The 22,550-nt window shown below is 49.1% G+C and overlaps 1 protein-coding gene across 6 annotated transcripts in view; it reads left to right on the top strand.

Annotated features, from left to right (window-relative positions):
• The window catches only part of SRGAP3 (SLIT-ROBO Rho GTPase activating protein 3), a 261,838-nt gene extending 244,662 nt beyond the window's left edge, over positions 1-17,176 (top strand). For 5 of the 6 annotated variants that reach the window (XM_019428285.2, XM_019428284.2, XM_019428283.2 and 2 more), the window contains 4 exons: positions 4,895-5,075; positions 6,391-6,540; positions 8,619-8,946; positions 11,790-17,176. In XM_019428285.2, the coding sequence (XP_019283830.1) occupies positions 4,895-5,075; positions 6,391-6,540; positions 8,619-8,946; positions 11,790-12,203 (1,073 nt within the window). In that variant the 3' untranslated portion in view covers positions 12,204-17,176. The remainder of the gene's footprint in view (positions 1-4,894; positions 5,076-6,390; positions 6,541-8,618; positions 8,947-11,789) is intronic. The other variant, XM_019428286.2, reaches the window with a different exon arrangement.
• Positions 17,177-22,550: the final 5,374 nt, after the last annotated feature.

The following is a 22,550-nucleotide window of genomic DNA, read 5'->3' as shown; positions in this document are numbered from 1 at the left end:
TGAAATTTGAGTACAGACCTGAATAAAATTAGGAAATGGCACACAATGCTCAATAAATATTTGTGGAATGTGAAAGAATGCAAATGTCTGAGAGAAGGTATTGCAAGGAGAGGCAATAATAACCAGTGCAAAGGCCTAGTGGCAGAAAAGGTTTGGCATATTTTAAAAGCATCAAGAAGCCTTTATGAATGCTTATGCTGTGGTGTTTAGAGGTAAAATGTAGTGATGTCTGCAACTTTAAAGTTCATTAAAAAAATAAGATGGGCAGATGGATAGATGGACGGATGGATAGATAAAAGGATGGATACATAGGGGATAAAGCTAATACAGTAAGCTGTTAATGTAGGACTTAGGTGGCAGGCATATGCATGTTCACTGTAAAATTCTTTCAACTTTGTGTTTGAAAAACATCAGAATACAGTGTTGGCTTACATCAGAGTACAAAAGGCTGGTGAGGCCGTGCAGACCGGGTGAGGAGACAGTGGTAGGAAATTAAGCTGCAGAGGGCTCCAGGCTCAGAGCACGGAGGGGCCTCAGCAGCCCTGAGAAGACTTGGGCTTGGCTCTAAGCACAGTGGGAAGCCTTTAGAGGGATTTGAACGAGAGAGTTTCATGATCTGATTAGGAATTTAAAAGATCCTTCTGGCTGCTGTGGGGACAAACGGCTCTACCAAACATGAATGAAAGTGGGGAGGCCAGGCAGAGGGACAGTAGTGGTCTGGACCAGGGCAGGGGCAGTGGAGATGGCGAGACGGGTCCGATTCAGGGTACACTTCAAAGGAGTTGCTTATGGATTGGGTGTGTGATGCTTAAGAGCAAGGCTTTGTCCCAAGCAAGCTGGCAGCCCGTTCTATTTCCTGAGATGGAGAAGACGAGGGAATTAAGTAAGTTTGGGGAGGGGTGTGTGGGAGCGTGACAGGGGGGAGAGTCACATATTCTATTTCAGGTCTGATAAACCCAAATAAGAGACTTCCTAATAAATGGTGGCTATTATAACTTTTTCTACCACACACACTTATATAATGGCATCTGCAAACACACGTGCCTTCTCTCAGCTTATGGCTCAGCTCTGCTCCTCCTCTTTTCTTTTCTTCTCCTTATATTTTCCCTTCCTCCTTCCCCCACCCCCCACTCCCACCTCCAGACCTCCCCCAGTGACTGCTGGAGGCTCTGGAGATGAGGAAGGCAGGAACCAGAAACCCAGGCAGCCCCTCCACGTTCCTCCTGGTATGAGCAAACCTCTTCTGCTTTATCAGTGTGGGGAACTGGGCTCAAAGGAAGCCGCTGGGGTGGAGAGCACACAGTCCTCTGGGTTCATTCAGCTCCTGATCTTGCAAACCCTCTGGCCTTTTTTGTCTCTGTGGATAGGCAGGCAGACAGGTTACCAGGCAGTGCTAGCCCATGGCTGGTGTGAGATCCAAAGGTGCAGCCGAGAGAACAGAGATCTCCCATTTTACTGAGAAGCTAACTCTGAGTCAAGATCCGAGTTAATGTGGCCCATTTAGCTGTGCTGTCATCTTGCATCAACTGTGTCAGAATAGCATTTAAAGACATTTGTCAGGAAGCCAGCTGCAGAAAGCTGGCCTGACTGCCTGAGGCCCAGTCCCTGTAGAAGGCTATCCCAGGCACTGAGGACCAGATGCATCCAATGGCCACTGCATCTCACAGGAGCACTGGCACAATCTTCTTGAGCCAACTACTTATAGAGGGGAGCCCTGATATGCATGCATGTGTGGTGGGGATTAACGGGGGAGAGGAACAAAGGAGGTTCCTCCTTCTGTTCTTTGACTTTTCATGCTGCCCTTAGCCCTTAGAAGTGCATTAGCTCTGGTAACAACTCTCATATAGAGCTAACTATGTGCCAAGCACTGTTGCAAGCACTTTATATATAGTAACTCATTTAATCCTCATAACAGCCCTATAAGCTGTGTACTATTATTATCATTCCCATTTTACAGATGAGGGAACTGAGGCTTGGAAAGGAGAAACAAGTTCTTCAAGGGCACGCAGCTACAAAGCAGCAAAGCCAGGTGTTCTGGACTTGAGTCCTTAATGAGCAAGTGGGTGGCTGGAAGGACAGAGAGGGGGAAATCTGTAAGGAATTCAGCAATAGAGAGTCAGCATGTATCTGCAGGCTGGAGAGAGCGGGGGTGGGGGGGTCACTTCATTACTTTTTTGTCCTATTAGAATGTAATGCACTTATTATGTTTATATATGTAAATACATACATAAATAAATAGGTCTTACTTTTACAGTGTTAAACATCTATGTGCTTGCTTTAAAGAATAAATACATTAATACTGATACACAGCCAGTTTCCTACCAAGTATGGGCATCTCTTAGGGTACAGCTGTAACACAGATTAAGTAAATCATAGGCATAGCTCCCTTTCTCTTCCAAAGGTCTCTTCCCAAACCTCATTGGCTATTAGGAAAACCACATAAACTCCCCACAGCTTAGATTTCTTATCTGGACCTACCCCATAGGGTAAAATTTTATAATTATAAAAATTATAATCATAATCATGAGAGCAACTGAATACCTAATGTATGTCTGTACTAAGCAGAGCACTTTCATACCTTATGGTTTTTAAAAATCTATTGAAGTCTAGTATACTTCTTTCTTTTTTAATTGAGATACAATTGACATATAACATTAGGTTAGTTTCAGGTGCACAACATAACGATTTGATACATGTATTGCAAAGTGATAACCACAGTGAGTCTAGTTAACATCCATCCCTACTCGGATGTATGTATGTAGTCACCATACGTAGTTACAAATTTTCTTTTCTTGTGATGAGAACTTTTAAGATTTACTACTCTCCGAGCAACTTTCAGTGCCATACAGTATTATTACCTGTAGTCATCATGCTCGACATTACATCCCCAGGACTTAACTTATTTTATAACTGAAAGCTTGTGCCCTCTGATCACCTTTACCCGTTTTGCCAACTCCTTACCCCTGCCTCTGGCAGCCACCAGTCTGTTCTCTGTATCTGTGAGTTTGGTTTGTTTTTGCTGTTAGATTCTACACATAAGCGAGATCATATGGTATTTGTCTTTCTTTGCCTGATTTATTTCACTTCGCATAATGCCCTGAAGGTCAATCCATTTGTTTCAAATAGCAGATTTACCTTCTTTTTATGGCTGAATAATATTCCACTGTATCTGTATACCATATTTTCTTAATCCATCTATCCATCTATCTTTTCAAGTGAGTACATTGTTTCCTGTGTATAAACACCCAGAAGTGGAATTACTGGATTGTACAGTATTTCTAGTTTTAACTTTTTGAGGAAGCTCCATGCTGTTTTTTCCACAGTGGTTGCACCAGTTTACATTCCACTAACAGGGTACCAGGGCTCCCTTTTCTCTACATCCTTGCCAACACTTGTTCTTTCTTTTCCTTTTCCTTTTTTTGTTTTGTTTTGTTTTTGAGAGAGAGAGAGAGATGCACGCAAGCAGGAGAGGGACAGAGAGAGGAGAGAGAGAATCCCAAGCAGGCTCCATGCTCAGTGCAGAGCCCGACATGGGGCTCAATCTCATGACTGTGAGATCATGACCTGAGCTGAAATCAAGGGTCTGATGCTCAACCGACTGAGCTACCCAGGTGCCCCTTGGTTTTGTTTTGTTGTGTTGTGTTTTTATAATAGCTATTCTGACAGATGTCAGGTAATATCTCAGTCTGGTTTTGATTTGCATTTCCCCGATGATTAGTGATGTTGAGCACCTTTCCGTGTATCTGTTGGCCATCTGTAGGTCTACTTTCATGCGTTATATTTTAATCCTCCTAAAGGCAACCGAAGTGTACGGAGGTTATGTAACCTGCCCGAGGTCACACAGAGAAGAGCTGATGGAGCTGGGCACTAGGAATGCCTCAGGGGCAGGAGCCATATCCTCATTGCTTAACCCTGTCAGCAATGGCTTGTCAGTAATCAGTGAAGAATAAAGGTTTGATTGGTAAATGTGTGTGTGCGACGAGATAAACTTGAGCTGTGGCCCCAGTAAGAATTCTCTCTCCCCCAAAATTTAGTCCGTGGATGAATGTGCTACTCAGCTCAGGCTGCTAGAACAGAACTGGGTGGCTTAAACAACAGAGATTTATTTCCCCACAGCTCTGGAGGCTAGAAACCCAAAATCAGGGAGCCATCAGGGTTGGTTTCTGGTGAAGCCTTTCCTCCTGGCTTGTGGACAGCTGCCTTCTCACTGTGTCCTCACTATGGCCTTTCCTCTGTGTACAGAGAGAATGAGAGAACTCTAGTATCTTGTCCTCTTCTTAGAGGGACGCCAGTCCTGCCAGATGAGGACTCCACCCTAATTACTCAACTTAACCTCAATTCCTCCCTAAACACCTGACTCCAAAATCCATCACATTGGGGGTTAGGGCTTCAGCCTATGGATTTGGCAGGGGAGGGAGGGACACAGTTCAGTCCATAACAATGAGCTTTGAAGAGTTCTGGGAACCCTTAAAATTGTATACAGCATCTTTGCAAGGATGGGAGTTCACATACACCCAAAAGGTTGCAACCACAAAAAGTATTATAAGTGGACAGAGACAGAAAGGGTTCACAGACAAATGGAAATCAAACCTGTATTGAGAGGTAGAAGCAAGAGAAATTTCTTATAATATTCTTTTAATTAGTGTTAAAAAGTGGAGAACAAGAGAGGCAGTGGAAAATGAGGAGATGGTGTGTCAGAAGTTAGATGGCCTGCCTGAGACCACAGCCTGGGGCATGGATCTGAGCTAGAGCCCAGTGTCCTGAGCCCCAGCCCACATTGTTTCCACCAGGCTTGCTGTCTCTGCTACCCCACGGGAGCCAGGACCATCTGAGCAAGGCTCTCAGTGTTCTCCTGCTCACCTCATAGATGCTCTTTCCCTTGCTTTCTTTCTAGAAGTGGAGCAGATCGAGGCCATCGCGAAGTTTGACTATGTGGGGCGGTCCCCGCGTGAGCTGTCCTTCAAGAAGGGGGCCTCTCTGCTCCTGTACCACCGTGCCTCGGAGGACTGGTGGGAGGGTCGTCACAATGGCGTGGATGGACTCATCCCACATCAGTACATAGTCGTACAGGACATGTGAGTGGGAGTCAGGACCTTCTCTGAAGAATGCCGTGATTGATTAGTAATGTCTGCAATGGGCACAGGAAGGGGAGTACTGGGTTGTATGCCAGCCGTTTGCTCTCCCCGGTGTGGTATACCTGGTCTTTTGTAAGAATGGGTTGTATCTACCTTCCCCTTAAATAGTGATCCCCTTAACAAATAAGCAAATTGCCCATCCTTCAGCGTGCACAGAGACAGTGTTTGGTGCCTTTAGCTCACCATCCTGACCCACCTGCCAGCCTCCAGGGCATTCATCACCTGCCCTGGTTCTCAGCATCCAGTGGATCTCGCCATTTTCCTCCACCCTCCCGAGCCGTGCCTGTACTCAGCGGCCAGCCCACTGCCCCCTCACTCTCCACCATTCTCTGTCCCCCAAGTGGCTCTCTCAGAGGATGGGCAGAAACCATGATCCCCTCATTTCCACTGAGTAGGGTACTGTTATTTTTAAAAAATAATATCAGGCACACACACACACACACAAAGAAAGGCCTGTATCCCAAATACCTAGAGTTACCAGAATGTCCAGAAAGTCTGTACCTTCTCTTCTTTGAAGGCCATCGAAGCTTCCTACAACACACACTCCCTCTGAGCTTTGGTCAGGCTCAGGTCGAACTGCTGTATCAACAAAGCAGCCACCATGCTGGACCTCAAGGGAAGGGGGACAAAGGCATAAGTTTTGATGGCACAGGGAATGGTGTGAAACCAGAGAAAAGTCCAAGGCCAGGCAGACAACAACAGAAATGCCAGTGGAGGACCCTCAGCAGCCCTCTGATGTCCCCAGGCTTCTGGAAGGGAGAGGGCAGTGGGAAGAGGCAAGCAGGGCTCCCCAGCAACTTCAAGCCACCCCACAATTATCCAAAGCCCTGAGTCGGGAGCTGAGGGATGGAGGCACTTTTCCTCCTCCCTTGCTTAGCCCCAAACTGCTTCTCAGCGAGCCTGTGGACACGCAGCTCCCAGTGCTTAGCTTGCAGGCTCCTCCCCCATTAGGCCAGCACTCCCTCCAGCATTTAGCTTGTCCCAGCCTGGAGCAGCCTGGGAGAGAAAAACCCAGAGGAGGGGGGAGGAGAAGGTGGGCCTGGGGCAGAGGGGCATCTCCGTGCTGAGAAGGTGACTGGGAGTGTGCTGGTGGGTGTGTGTGATGCTCAGGTACACAGTGGGAAATGGCTCATCCCGAGAATGGGCACAAGTTGACCTCAAGGTGTGTGTGGATCCACCCTTCAGACAGGTGCCTTACACATCCTGGGTTCTCTGGAGCAAAGCACTCCCAATTCACATGTGTCCTTCTCCCCAGGGACGATGCCTTCTCCGACAGCCTGAGCCAAAAGGCTGACAGTGAAGCCAGCAGTGGGCCGCTGCTGGATGACAAGGCCTCCTCCAAAAACGACCTCCAGTCGCCCACGGAGCACATCTCGGATTACGGCTTTGGGGGGGTGATGGGCCGGTAGGAAACGCAGGTTCATTCTTTCCTGATAATGCCATGCTGTGTCTGTTTTGGGAGAGGCAAGGGGGCAGAGGGGAGAGAGGGAGGCCCCTTGTTGCCTGCAAGATGTGATATCAGGCACACCTTGGGCAGGGGGAGGGGGGAGCGGTGGTGCTGGCTGGAACTGGCCCAAGAATGCCAGGTGTAAAATGGTCCAGCTTGCAGTTGGGGGTTGGAGAAAGAGGAGAAGAGACATGTATTGGCAAATCAGTGCTTTTTATGTAAAATAGTAATGATGCGAGAAAGAGAGAGTTTTAAATTGGCAAGTATTTTTCCTACCTCTCTCTGGTTCTTGCACCTCCTCCCTACTTTCTGTTGAAGACCTAAGTTGTTATATTTAAAAATTTAAAGCGCACGTACTCCCTGAAGTGCACTACACAAACAGAAAACTCAAACCCACTCATGCGGTGGGGGAAATTGACACTTGAGGCCACCCACTTATTTGGTGGGGAGCACATTTGCCAATTTCTTCCTTCCCCCGTGTGTGGGCTGGGCTGTGTCACATGACCTTTCTGCCCGGCAAGGAGCTGTACATGTCCTTCCACATGCAGGGATAGTCCGAAGATTGTGGTTGTTTCCAAAAAAATTAAACAAGAAGAAGAAAAGAGAAGCTGACAGTTTCTCACTGCTTTCTTAATCAGATTCTCAGAATGTCATATTCTTCGTGTTTTGGTGGAGAGGTCGTGGGATCAGCTCACACATATGGGTACTTGCAGATAGAGCCAGAGATACCGTTGCAGTAGGAACATATGTTTATGAATTTATTTCAGCAGAAGTCTCTGCCTCCTTTTAAAGCATATTCTATTCAGTTCAGCAAATGGCTCAGGCACTGTGCTAGGTAATGGAATTGGGGGGAAAGTGGGAGTGGGGTAGATAGAAGACAAAGCCATGGTTCCTGGACTTCTAGGAGGGCCATATCTTCTCCTGCCTCCCTCTCCCTCTCCCTCCCTTCCCTACTTTCTTCTGGTTCTTTCTTTCTCAGTATTCCTCCTCTCAAACACCTATGCTTTGGTCCTGTTGGGGTACCCACAGGCAGTGCTTAGCTTGGCTGGTGGCTCTGGGATATGAAGTGCTGCTGACCACATTGAACTTGGTCCTCTGGTCAGAGACCATTCCAACACTCTGGCCTTCCTCCCCACCCCCTCATCACTTCCAGCCTCCCCTCCCCTCACCAGTGCTTTCCAATCTTTGTTGACCTACATAGGATGTAGCCAAATCACCTGTGGGTGGAGCCTCTTATCTTTAGAGTGCTCCCACATCCACCAAGCCTCCTTGGAAGGTGGGCAAGGAGTATTGTGCCTATTTACCAGATTAATAAAATGGGTCTGAAAGACTACACAGGAAAACCCATGACAAAGCCAGCCCTCCTGATAGACACTCTAGTCCTCTTTTCACCCACCAGAGCCTCCCTAAAGAGTGAAAGGTGGCCACATGTGTGGAAGGCATGTCCAGCGATGCAGTTTTTACTCCTGAATGACTAGTTTTCCAAGATCTGGAAAAGCCTCATAGAAATAGCCCTTTGCTGGGGAGATTGGGGGTGGATAACAATACCGGACTGTGTTCAGTTCCCAGGGACCCCTCCTGTGCTTGCAGGGAGCTGGTGACTTTTTGGTACAGTCAAGCCTCAATGCTTCAGACCAATTAAGAAGCCCTTCAGAATCATGGAAATGTCTGAACCACTTAAGAACATATCATGAGCCCAACTAACCATCACCAAAGCGTTCCCAGGTTGAAATTCTCCTGGCCTTGGCTACACATGTAGACAAGATTCATTGTGTAATTAGTAGCACCACCGTCTGCAGTTTGGAAGCAGAATGCTTCCGATTCCTTCATTTTGTGCATTTTAAACCTGCCCCTTGCCACTAAGTTACACGCTCAGCCAGTGCTTTCATTGCACAATTGAGTCTGGCTGAATGAGGCTTTACTATACCTGCTCCCTAGACTAGTGTGTAGTGTGTGGCCTGGGGTTAGCTGGCCTGTTCTGAGACTTGCCAGGGTTGACCTCTGCCCCATGCCCCTGCCCCCTGGCTCCTTTGCAGAGTGCGGTTACGATCTGATGGAGCGGCCATCCCCAGGCGCCGAAGCGGGGGCGACACACACAGCCCGCCCCGGGGCCTGGGCCCCAGCATAGACACGCCGCCCCGGGCTGCCGCCTGCCCCAGCAGCCCCCACAAAATCCCCCTCACCCGGGGGAGGATCGAGAGCCCCGAGAAGCGGAGGATGGCGACATTTGGGAGTGCCGGCAGCATCAACTACCCTGACAAGAAGGCTCTCTCCGAAGGGCACTCGATGAGGTCGACATGCGGCTCCACCAGGCACAGCAGCCTGGGGGACCACAAGTCCCTGGAGGCTGAGGCCCTGGCAGAAGTAAGGGCCAGCGGGAAGGCAGGCTGGGCCAGCTGAGAACCCTAGAGGGGCGGCCGGGTGGGGGCCTGCGGACTGGGGAGCCCCTTTTGCCCTTTGCATTAGGCTCAGGGTTAAGCCAGAACACAAGAGAGATAGCAAGCTGGCCTCCCCATGGGCTTGGAAGCTGGATGGATACAGCTAGCTAGGGATCCTGTAAAAACTGAAGACCTCCAGTCTCCATGGCTGGAGTGGGGGATTCCTGCCCTGGGGGCAGGCCAGAGGAGAGGGATGTGGTAATGACAGGCGTCTCCACAAGATGGCACAGTTGAGTTATTCATTCATCTGTTCATTCATTCATTCATTCATTCATCTGTTCATTCATTCATTCCTTTATTGAGAAACATTATTGTGTGACGGTCACTGTGCTAGGCACTGAGAGTACAGTGGTGACCTAAAATGGACCCAGGCCCTGTCCCCCGCTGTCCGTCTTCCCCTAGGGCCTTTCTGCAGCCCCACTCTGCAGATTGCCGTATCACCTCTCAGACTAATGCAAGGCTCATGCCTAAACTACTCAGCTGATCTTTCTCTGAGCTTTCTGTCTTTCTGGCTCACATTCTGCCAGGGGAGAATGGTGGTGGGGATGGATGGTAGAGAGGGGTGATGATTACATTTTGTGTTTTAAAGTTTTATGTTTCAGTTCATGCTGGAGTAGAGCAGGAATAGCAGTGAAATCTATAGGGAGCTTCATTTAAACAGTATGGGCTGTGGAAAGCCTGTGATATCACTGCCAGGCTGGGGTATAGCAAAGGTGGGGAGAGGATTGCCATTTCTCCCCTCATATAGAAGGCCCCCCACAGCTAATCTTTTTGGATAAAGGCACATAAAGCCTCTTCTTAAAGTAGCTTGTGTTCTGGGCAAGGGATAAAATGTCATGAGGAAGCATAAAAGCTACTATTAGCCATTAACCAGACAACCATAGTCTGTTAACAAAGCAAACAGGATAGGCTGGGACCCTGCCTGTGCCAGATTGGAGCCTTTTGTGTGGGCCCAGGGCAAGCAGGAGGCCGCCTGTGGGCCGGGGGAGGAGAGAGGGTAAAAAGAGGGCGTGACTGCAGAGAGGAGCCAGCAGGACATCTCCAAGCACCAAGGCCATCAGTATGACAAGACTTGCAGTTTTCCTGGGTTTGCCTCACCAGACATTGTGCAGCATGCCTTGTAGCAGCGGTTTGAAGCAACATCCCCTCATGTCCCTTCAGTAGCTGGGTTGGTTGGGCTCTGGCCTAGCTCAGCCTCAGCAGCTCCTTGTGCCTGTTTTGGTGTGGAGGCATCCCTGTAACACCTGTGTGAGCCAAGGACTCTGGCTAAAGGGAGTTTAAAAATCCACTGCCTGGCAGTTAACAAAGCTCCATCACATCCATTATCTCATCCCATCTTCACAGCAAATGTAGGGGCTTTCAACAGAGAAGCAAAGTATGGTACAGAGGGCCTGAGGCTTGTCTGGGGTTGCACAGCAAGCAAGTGGCAGAGGAGTCTTTTCACTAAAAAATTACAGGCCCTTTACCCTAGCACAGGGCTCCTGGGTTGAATGCTGACGTCCTACTGCAGCACCCCCTCCTGGCTCAAGGAGGAACAGAGGCCTTGGGAAGGTGGAATGAAGGTGCCTTAATGGCTGTCTGTCATTCAAAGTGCTCTCCTACTGATGAGCTCTTAATATTACAGCATCCCCAGGAATTACGTAGGACGATGAGGGGTTTTGTTGCTTTTTAAAATTTATATTTTTGAAAGCAAACTTTTCTGATTATAATACAGAGAAGAAAGTTCCATTATTCTGGAGTGAACATTGTGGACATTCTGATATATAACCTCCAAGGGATTTTTCTACGGGCAAGAATTGTTTTTAATGTAATCTTTTTAAGTTTATCTTTTAGAGAGAGAGAGACAGAGACAGAGAGACAGAGCATGATTGGGGGAGGGGCAGAGAGAGAGGGGGAGACACAGAATCCGAAGCAGGCTCCAGGCTCCGGGCTGTCAGCACAGAGCCCGACGCGGGGTTCAAACTCATGATCCAACTCACAAACTGTGAGATCATGACCTGGGCTGAAGTCAGATGCTTAACTGACTGAGCCACCCAGGCACCCCACAGATTTTTTTTTTTCAAAATAACCATAATGGTTAGAGGCCTAGGCTCTAGCGACACACTGTCTGGGTTGAAAGTTGGGCTGTGCAACTAGCTGGCAATGTGACCTTGGGCAAGTTACTTGCCCAGGATGAGCTCCCATTCTCTTATGTGTGAAATGAGCATAAGGGTAGCTCTACCCTCTAAGTGTGAGGATTAAATGAGGTACAAATGGAAAGAGCTTGGACTGGTGCTTTATCATTACCACTGTTACTGCCATTATTATTTGTGAGCACCGACTATGTCAGGTACTGTGCCAAGCTCTTCACAGGGGCTGTATCATTCAACATGCTCATCAACACCCTGAAGTCATATTATTATGATCGATATTCACAGATGAGAATTCTGAGGCTCAGAGAGTTGCGGTAACTTGCCCAAAGTCACATGGCAAGGAAGTGGCAGAGCCAGGATTCGAACCCAAGTCTGTCTGACTCCAGAGCCTGCCTTCTCAACCAGTAGGCCAACCTGCCCTCATTGCAGGTCCCTGTGCAGGCAAGTGTGCAGGTGATGCCCACGTGGATTCCCTCAGTTGGTCATAGGACACCCTGGAGACTTCCTGTCTGTCCCAGCCATGAGGTTCACGGGTGGGGATACCTCCCTAAGCAGCCCACAGGCTAATTAGCAGTCGAGGAAGGATTGGAGCCTAGGCCTCCAGACTGTGCTGACCAGAAGCTCCTTCTGTCCCCAGGACATCGAGAAGACCATGAGCACGGCTCTGCATGAGTTGCGGGAGCTTGAGAGACAGAACACGGTCAAGCAGGCGCCAGATGTGGTGCTGGACACCCTGGAGCCCCTGAAAAACCCACCGGGCCCCATCAGCTCAGAGCCCGCCAGCCCCCTGCACACCATCGTCATCCGCGACCCCGATGCCGCCATGCGCCGCAGCAGCAGCTCGTCCACTGAGATGATGACCACCTTCAAGCCAGCGCTGTCCGCCCGTCTGGCCGGCGCCCAGCTGCGCCCGCCCCCCATGCGGCCCGTGCGGCCGGTGGTCCAGCATCGCTCCAGCAGCAGCAGCAGCTCGGGCGTGGGCAGCCCGGCCGTCACGCCCACGGAGAAGATGTTCCCCAACAGCTCCGCGGACAAGTCGGGCACCATGTGACCTCCAGGACGGGGCGGCACCGCCCGGGCCCACCGTGGCCCGCCGTGGCTGAGGGCGGCCTCTGTGACTTCCGCGGCCTTCCCAGTGCCCCTGCTCTTGTCGGGTGGGGACCAGAAGGTCCGCCTGGAAGCGCGTCTGTGCAGAGCTGAGGCCCAGGCACTGGCCGCAGCTCACGTTCAGCCATGTGAATCCCGCAGACCTACCGTGTGTAAGCAGGCGCCCAGAGGGGTGCAGGTGCAGGAGCAGGAGGCCCCACTAGAGCATCTCCTACGATTGGGGCAAAATGTTAAACGGCTTCCCCGCATATGGTCACTGGAAAATGATTCTCTCCACATTCTCTCTACATACATAAATATGTGTGTATATATATGTGTGCATATATACACACATACATGTATGTATATGTCTGTAGGTGTGTGTATATATATATATTTATGCATCTATATACATATACTAGATCTGGACACACAACTAAATGTATATAGGATCTCCTTTTTCTTTTTATGAAACTTAGATTTACCTCAGACCCATGCCACCAAACACCTCCCGCTGAGTTACTTGGTGGGACTTGCAGGGACCTTTCTGGGAGAAGTTAGAGGCCTCAGTGACTGCGGATGAAGCAATACACCACTAACCTGCAGAAAAATACACAAAAACAGTCTCCCACTGTCTCCAGAAGTCGTGGCCTTCCAGAACAGTCTGCCCCTCACAGAAGGGTGGGGCAGGCAGCACCCCAAGCAGGCTGCTCCTAGAGGTGGGGAACCCTTCACAGAACCCCCCCGTCCACCCCAGAGACCCTGCCTTTCCACCCGGAGGCCAAGGGCCAACCGTACCCCCGAAGGCACGGGAGGACGTTGGCGAGAAGGCCCCTGACCACAGCATCCTTGTGTTTGTATGTAGAAAAAGGGGATAGTGAGAACCTAAGCCCCATTGCAGCACAGTGTTCTGTGTGGTTGGGAAAAAGGCAAAACAAAAACAATGGTGTGGAACACTTCAAAGCCTAGACACGCTGTAGGAATAAAGTAACTATAGAGGTTTAACTTATACCATTTTCAAAATATTTAATTTTTTCTTTTCTTCTTTCTACTAATTATACTGTGTCAGATCTGGAACTAAACAGGCAAGGAGGCTTTCAGTCACATCATTTTAATTTAAAATCAGTCCGCGACCCACTTTGGCTGGTGCCCTCCTGCGTGAAATGCAGGAACCTCACAGCAGGGGCCAAAGAGGGGCCATCCTTGGCACTTTCTGTCCTAGAGAACACTTCCGTTGACATCATGCAAATGAAATGGCTTTCCTCTCTACCTTCCCTTCCCTTCCTAGCCCCTGCACTCCCGCCCTCCCCCCACCACCTCCAGAACATTGGATATAATTGAAAATATGGTGATAGAACTGAGGTGAGTGATTTTTAAGAATTAGGAGCTAGACTTCTGCCTCTCAGCTGGGAAGAGGCCTTCTGGATCACTCTTGTTCCATTCCATTTTACTTCCTCTTTTGATCTTTTCATTTTCCAGAGACAGCCTGTTTCTGGATGATGGGACGTAGGCGAATCACATCCTAAGGGGACCACTTTTATTCACCCCCTCAAGCCAAGGGTCTCCTCCTTGCTGTTCTCAAGCGCCCTCTCTTTCTCTGAGTGTATCTCCATGGCTGTGGTTTGGAGTCAAAAGTCCTGTGTTTGAGTTCCAGCCTCCACCTCTTAGGAACTGTGGGACTTTGGGCATGTCACTTCACCTCACCGAGCCCCAGTTTCCTGCTCCGTAAAATGAAGGGAATAAAGATAAAATGTAGGTGAGCAAGTTCTGGAAGCCAGAAAGCACTGTGCCAACATGGTTGCTCCTTTATTATCATTAGCAAGGTAAGTGTTTTAGATAAACCCATCCAGGATCTTCCTTCTGAAGCCTCCTAATGGCATTTGAGAAGCGGGCGGTGGAATTTTCCTAGTAATTTCATAAGAGCCCTGAAGCACAGCCCTACAGAAAAATCACACACTGATGCTTGAAATTCTCTCATTACCATTTCACCCCATTAGACTAAGTTTTGCCCTCTCCTCTAGTCCTCCATAAAAAGGTAAATACACCCCAGGGGGAGGGATCTAGTAAGTCACTGATAACCTGAGCGTGCAGGAGCGGTAAGCCATTCTGTCTCATCGGAAGCATTGGCAGTGAGCACACCCAGTGGAAGGAAGAGTCAAGAAAGGGCACAAAAAGTGCCAGAGAGGTCAGTGATAAATATCCTTGTTTTGCCTAAAACCGCAGATTCTGTCTTAGCTCCTGGAAATGAAAGAGTCTCGGAAGCAGCTAGGAGCCCCTCTGCCTTTGAGCAGATGACTCTAACCCCATTTTACAGCTTAGGAAGGAAAGCAAGGCCTTGGGATGTGCTATGGCTTGCCCAAGATTTAACAGACGGCAGCGAGTGAGGGCCCTGTTGGGTGCTTGCCTGGGCGGATGCTATGCTCTCCGGCCAGGAGACAAGACTTCCCATTTCTACCCCAGAGATACTCCCAGACCTTAAACGTGGTCACCTCCTGTGCAAAATGTCACATCATCCAACACGGCTACCCGATGAGAAGCGAAAGTCTGAGTTGAGCGTGTTGCCTGATCTGTAGAACACCAGTCAGACCACGTGGATATTCCTATAGATTGAGTTTTTCCTTACTGAAAATGGATCTGTCTGCTTTTCACCAAGTTACCTGAAGGCGAGAATCTTTGCGGTTTTCTTTTAAGTCCCTGGTTTTCCATTGGGAAATTGGCTGATGAGTTCACATGTAGGAAAGCTCACAGCCCACTCATCCAGCCCCAGATCTGACCCTTGACACAGAACCAAGTGGAAAAATGCTTTCCTGCACCACGACCCCACTCCTTCCTCATCTGGCGCTATGCATGTCTCCACCACCCTCCATGCACACCCCATCCCATCCACAGTCACTGAGCATCGCAGTCTCCTCCTGACTCCTGCCTGTGTTAGTCCACACTATATATTGCTGTATTTGCTTAAATGCTGGAAAGTAACTGTTACAATGTGAAACTGTAATTTTTTAAAAAGGCTACAATTAAATTATAGCCAATGCCACTCACCAAATCTTTGCACCTAGTAGATAGATCAATGTAAAAAACAAATACCAGAAACCTAACTGTACAGTGAGTGTGGGGGAAATGTAGTAACCTAGTTAGTAGTCCTCAATATAACCAATTGTACAAGGGGGAGTGGTGGTTACCTACTTGTTCATCGCCATTACTGAGAGCTGTACTGATCAGTTCGTTGATAACGGGCATTTTTTTTTTCCTTCTTCACAGAATGATTTGTTTTCTTAACCTTTGACTTACCCTGAGGTCAAGCCTTTTGTCTTTATGTGTAACCGATGTTTAGTCTATTTTAGGAATGAACCAGCAAGATGTTCATTTAAAACTGACCAAAGACAATTCATTCCTGGTCTAGTTTCCTGGGCCTTGGGGCCCAGCCGCCACTAAAGACCTTTCTCCGATAAAATTGAGAACAAGCCGTGCTTCCTACCCTACTCTCCTTCTCTCCCTTTATTCCCCTTTCCTCTTCAAGAGCTGCTCTGAGCTGTGGGATTCTATGAAAAATTCTTGCCTTTCCTTGTTTTCAGTGCTAACGATTTCTCACCTTGAAGCGCCTTTTGAACCCCGGACAGAGCGCACAACTGGAGGGAATTGTAAGCTCGGGAATTAGACTTGGGAGTCTTTTCTCCGAGGTCACCAGGCCAAGGGGCAGGAGAGAAACGGATTCCCAAGGGATGAAAGGTGTCTATTCAATGAAGAAATCCGAGTGGGAAGAGACACAGGGAAATGGAGCCATCGTTTGGCTACACCGGCTGGAACCAGCAGTTCAGAGATCTGCCTTATAAACACTTCAGAACTGGTTTGTGGTACACAAAGGGGAGCCAGTGTGGGGAAGGGCCTTTACGTGGGGCTTGCTTCTCTGTTGGAGTCCCCTGGAGTGCCTTGTTGGGTATATTTCTTTCTCATTCAGGAGGCATGAACGCAGAAGACTTCCCGTGGCCTGGTCGTTACTCGGCACTCCGCACATGTACACGGCTGATGGAAAACCACAAGGACTAATGTAATGGTTCTTCCTCTCAGTCTTTCTATTCCTAACTTTTCACACATCCAGATGGTTCCACACTAGAGCAAATGCCTCATTCTCCTGAGAATCCCAGAAAGAAGAATGGCTGGCTCACAACCATGGTGGGAGGCCCTGTTGGGCTTGGGAGGACGGGCGGGGAGGAAAAGGCAGGAAGGGGTGAGCGAGGTGTTGCTTAGCTGATTTTCTGCTATGCAGAGCTAATGCTGACGTTTCATGTCAACTTCCCCGGTTCTCTGGGGTCTCCTCTCTTCTGAGCAGCCGTGTAGAGAATTCCCCACATACCCAAAGCTGCCCAGGGGAGCTGAGAGAAGGGACTTTGCTCTCATGTCGGACTCCTCCCGGCTTCTCTGAGGTTGATCTGCCAATGTCCCGCTGTCCCATCCTCTGGGACTGGCCGAATGGCCACCGCTGCCCCTTGCCGACACCTCCTTTCTGTGTGAACTGTCCCAGGCAAATAACAAAGCTGTTCCTTGAACCAGAGCAACCAGAGTGCACTTTGCCTTCCTTAGATGGAAGTAGATTCTGGCTAGAGTTTCTGCTCAGGCTCTAGTTCCCGGCAGTGTGACTGTTTACACGGTTTGGCAATAGATTTGGTTCTGATTGCTTCAGAGTGGCTGGTCGATTTAGTTTCCTTTGGTTTCCTTCCTCCCCAAACTGTGTCAGGAAAAAACAAACCGAAAACAACCCTAGGAAATTGCTGGTTGCCTGTCCCCATGTGATGATAAGTGTTGCCCTCTTCCGGATATCGTTTCTCTACCTTACAACCAAACGCCCGTCCTATAGAGTGTCTGTTGCGTATTCTGATGGTGCCTGCTGGTTTGACGTGGAGCTATCCTGTGAAATAAAACAGCTTAACTTTTCTCAAACATGCTCCCGTGACTTTTTGAAAGGGTGAGGTGGCACGGGATGGGGGGGGGGGGGGAGGAGGGGGGTTGGGGAGGTCCCAGAGGGGTGTTTCTACCCTCCAGTCCACACTGTGTGCTGCCTCCAGGAGCCGTCCCTGAGATATCCTTTAACTCAGATCCAACAAGGTGAAGGCCAACGTTCCAAGAAGGACTGATTCACCTGTAGAATTAATTGGAAAAGGTAACTGTGGGATGCCCGCTGGGAAGGCAGAAACTGGAAATGTCAAAGCAGAGGGAAATGAGAGAAGGAGCTGTCATCTACAGAGGCCACAGGATACTGAGTGCCTGTGTGAAGGCATATGGACCATTTTAGCATTTGTGTCTATACACGTGATACTGCCCCTTGGATTTTTTTTTCCCTGTGTGTGTGTGTGTGTGTGTGTGTGTGTGAAGTTTATTGATCACTTATTTCTGTCCCAGGCACTAGATTAAAGCCCTAGAAGTGCATTTTCTCATCAAATTCTCAAAACAGTTATATTGAAGGTAAGTACCCTTCTTAAATCCCATTCTGCAGATGAGGGAATTGAGGCTCTAAGAAGTTAGATGGCTTGCCCAAGGTTAGAAGGAAGTGAAGGAGCCCTGTCTGACTCCAAAGCCATTCTCTTTACAAGATCATCATACTCATTAAGCATGGCCATTATGCCAGCGTTGGCGGTAGGATCTCATGGTTAAGGTAACTTGCTGCCTGCCACAGTCAAGGACCACTCTGGGCCTTTCGTTTCTGATGAACCCTCTGGTGGATCTTCATGCAGGCGCCTCTTTACAGAAGAGAAGAGAATGAGGTCTTCTGCCTGCCTCAGGGAATCCATTATTCCCACCCTAAGCTCTCAGCACTCAGTGCTGGCCCTTTGCTAATTCCAGGCTCCAGTACTGTGAAACCTTACGACAGTCTAAATTTTGTATGCGCCCCACAATCTGTTCACTCGCTCATAGCAACCATGCTCACTTGAGAGCCTCAAGTCAGAAGCCTCTCATTCATTCAGCAAGAGTGTAGGAAGCACCTTTGTGTGCATCTTGCCCCGAGTTAGCTTCTGGGGAAACAGGTGGGTGAGACCCAGTTCCTACCCTCAAGCTGCTCACAGTCCATTTGCACAAAATGATCACTCCAGAATTCTGAAATTAACTTCGATTCACTGTGACAATGGTTCATAGGACAGTGCCTTTGTGCCACAGAGGCGCAAAGAAAGGGCACCGCTTGTCCACTTTCTTAGCCAACAAAGCAGTCCTTTGCTGGACTATCCATTTCTGGGCCGATCTGTTTAGGACTCTTCGTTGGCACATGACAGACTATCCAACCCAAACATCCTTAAGAAAAGAGAATTTATTGGCTCACATAACAGGAAACTAGGCTACGACTGGTTTCAAATATGGGGGATATGAGAATGTGACTGTTGCTTCCAGGCTGTGGTCCTCTGCTTCCCTCAGGCTGGCTCTACTCAGCTCTGCGTGTTAATTTAACGGCCACACAGGCTGTCTGGTATCTTGTGATGGCCTGGCGGCTGTCTCCACCTCCTCGGCATCAGTACAGGTCTCGGGTTTGCTGCACACTGGCCAGACTGAGCTGCAGGTTTGCTCCTGAAGCAGGCCAGAGGGATAGGATTGGCCAGTGGGCCTAAGCAATCCTGGGTTTCAAGAGTGGTGTCAAAACCACCCAAACTCTGTATGGGGAAAAGAATAGCTGCCCAAAAGAGATCCTAGGAGCTGTCCTCATCCTACAGATCCATGATAAATGATAAATGGAGGTGGTTTCCATTGACTAAGTTTTAGAGTGATCAGTTATGCAACAGTAGCTAACTGATATCCTAGAAAAATACCCATGCAAATACACTAAAGCTTTGCACTTATGCATGGACAACAGATAAACTTAATAATTGGGACACCAGTCAATTAAGTGTCCAACTTCGGCTCAGGTCATGATCTCGTGGTTTGTGAGTTCAAGCCCTGCGTCAGGCTCTGTGCCGACAGCTCAGAGCCTGGAGCCTGCTTTGGATTCTGTGTCTCCCTCGCTCTTGCCCCTCCCCTACTCATGCTCTCTCTCTCTCTCTCAAAAATAAACATTAAAAAAAATGATAAAACCAATATTCATGGAGTGCATACTCTATGTTCTTCCTAAAAACACAGTACAAAGTACTTCACATACTTTATATTGAACCCTTAAAACAACCCACAGGTGTAAATTATGTTAGTAACTATTTTATTTTATTTTATTTTTTTATTTTATTTATTTTGAGAGAGAGCAAGAGAGAGAGGAGAGAATCCCAAACAGGCTCCACACCATCAGCTCAGAGCCTGATTGCGGGGCTTGAACCCACAAACCGTGAGATCATGATCTGAGCTGAAATCAAGAGTTGGGACTGAGCCACCCAGGTGCCCTAGTACCCTATTTTATAAATGAGGAAATTGATGTGCAGGAGGTTTAAGTCCGGGATTCCATAACTTCTCCGGTGCCAGAGCCCACACCTGCCTCCTCTGCCACTCTGCCCGCAAGACAAAATACAGGAATCACCTTTGGGTTCAGCCCTTCTAGGCCAGGCAGGATTATGTGGCCCCCAAAATCCTGGATGTAGGGAGGCATCATTGCTCTGACAACTACCTTAAGATTAAACTCTATGCCAGCTTATCCTGGAAACCCATGATGACTCTTATAACTTATCTATTTCTTTTAAAGTCTAATATTGAAGGGAGTGATTATTATGGACTTTTTGCATTCATGCCATATTTATCTTCTCATATTTTTTTAATCCAACTCCCCAAAGGACATACAGATTTATAGTAGGTGAGATGTTCATTTTCCACATGGGGAAACTGAAGAACAGAGAGGAGCCAGGACTTGCCCAAAGGCCCAGGACCACATTAAGGAAGAGAAGACAACTCTGGCCTTCCTAGCCCTAGGCCCATGTTCCCTGGGATCTAGCTACTCCTCCCACCACCCACGCCTAGCACACCCAACTCCCACATTCTACACTGACTGGGTGATGCTGGTGAGTTTTTGGGTATGGATGCAAGTATGCAGGCCCTGTGTTCAGACAGACTTGAGTGTGGCCCCCAGCCCTCACTTGTATCAGTTGGTTGACCTTGGCAAGTGACTAACCTCCTGGAGCCTCTGTTTCTTCAGTAATGTGGGGCTAATGAGAGACTACTTCTCAGGGTGAAGTCTAGAAAGTAAGAGCTATATAATGTGCCCCGGCCATCCAAGCACTGACAAATGCTCCTGTATTAGCCCCTGGTCACGCCTACTCATTGAAGAGTTTTGGTGCATCTGTCACTGTCTGGGAAAAGCAGGTGGTAGAGCATCTGAGGAATGGTTGAACCAAATAAGTTTTAAGGAAAAATCTTGAAATAGGACTCTGCCATTTGCTGGCTACCACATTTGGGGCAAGCCCAAATTGCTGGGCCTCAGTTTTCTCATCTATAAAATAAAGGGGTTGGGGACATTGGTCTTGGCTATTTCTTCAAAATATGAGGGCTCACTTCATGTCTTGGCAGAAGGCTGCAGAAACACACACGGGAAATGGCAGCCGTCCCCTGCCACACCCACCCTGCTCTCTATAGGGAACATCCTGTCACCCCTGTGACTTGGGTGGCCATGTGTGGTGTCATGTCACCCCATCCCCTGGCCCCAACTGGGCCAAGAATGGCAGTTTGGCCAAAGACAATTGATGGTGGGTTGGTTGGTAACTTTGGCCCTTGGCAAGCGTGGGCAATAAATGGCCTTTTTAAAGAAGTTTGACCCACAAGTAAGAAAATGGCCCATCACCAGGAGGAGGGGGAAGATGAATGGCCACAATGATGAGGAGATTGAAGGCAAGGAGGTGACCTTATGGACCACGTGGAGGCTAAAGTCATGAGGGAGGAGACTCCATGAGCACAATGAGAAAGCCAATGTGTCTAGTGAGACAAATGGTGGCAACCATTGGCTTTGAGAGCCAAACTGTCCTGAACCAGAGAGAGTCAGAGTAACCCATCTGGTAGCTGCCCCATGCCTCTTCGCCCCTGGAAGACCTTACACTCAACACCCTTGTTGTGTACTTGGTGTGACTTGAGGAGGTTCCTGCTCTTGCAATCAACAGGAAAAAGAGGAAAGAATGGTAGTAGCTGGCATATTTGAGCACCTACTATGTTCCAGACATTCTTCTAAGTCCTCGCACATATAAATGATTCATGCATCCTCTTGACCACCCTATAAAGCAGATTCTGTCACTATTCCCAGTTTACTCATGAGGAAATAACACAGAGAGGGTAAGTAACTTACCACCAGATATGCTGCTAGGACGTCAGAGCTGGGGTCCTGGCCTAGACAGTCTCACTCCGCAGCCGGGTCTTAGCTACTCTCTCCCAGGTTGGAGGACCAGACAGGACCCCAGGCATGACTTGGAGCAGAGAACAGCATGTAACAGTGAGCTTTGCTGGTCTGGGTGTGTTTGGCCTGAGATGCCTCACCTGGTGGGGCAGGGCAGGGGGGACTTGTACCTGGCATTGGGGCAGATGTGGCGGGGATGGGTGGTGTACTGTTGCTGGCTGTGGCTCAGACGACCTCAGAAGAAGAAAGGAAGGAGTCAAGGTTCTATCACACTATCCTGCCTCTGGCGATGGACAGGGCCAGACCTTGCCTCTGACGTGAGTGAACATTTTATATTGGACAATTCTGTAGAAAAAGGTGGCGTGTGGGTAGTGGAGGAAGCCTTCCTAAGAACCCCTTGACAGACACCTATCTCCCACCCTAGCTGAACAGGCCTAGAAATGACCCTGCTGCTGCCTCAGGGCACGTAGCTGCAGAGGCCCCGCCCCCGCAGTGGCCTGTGAGGGCCCTTAGCACTGGAAGGATGTGGAGAAGGATGGAGTGCGGGGGGGGGGGGGGGGGGGGGGGTGGCATCAAAAAGAGACCACCACCAGCAGCAGAAGTGGTGGCAGTGAGTAGGGACTGTGCCTAAATAAGGCATGCCAGGAAGAGGCAGAGAGCAGAGGAACTTCCCAGGCCTTTTGAGCTACCCCAGGAAGTCCAGCCTGGGATTCAAGAAGCAAATAATGAGAGAGGGACGTCTTACAGAATCAGCACCGGACAAATCACGTCCCACTCGCCTGCAACCTCCTCAGCCACCGCAGGCGGCCTGGAATTGCCGCTCTGAATCCCACAAGGCCCCGCAGGACCGGCTCCTGCCCATCTGGCCCACCTTGTCTCCTCCCCATGCCCGTCCAGGTCATTCTCCACCTGAGCCCCCCTCTCCTCGGACCAACCAAGGGCCACATACTTCAGTGCCTTTGTCCTCACTTAGCCACCTGCCTGCGATGCTCCTTCCCAGCCTCTTCTCCTTTCTGCCTCCTCCTCTTCCTTACA

This window comes from Panthera pardus, unplaced genomic scaffold, assembly GCF_024362965.1.
Source record: "Panthera pardus isolate Hobbes unplaced genomic scaffold, ASM2436296v1 HiC_scaffold_8, whole genome shotgun sequence".
NCBI lineage: Eukaryota > Metazoa > Chordata > Mammalia > Carnivora > Felidae > Panthera > Panthera pardus.
The sequence above is the reverse complement of the archived record's forward strand: the minus strand, read 5'-3'. Positions and strand labels throughout refer to the sequence as shown.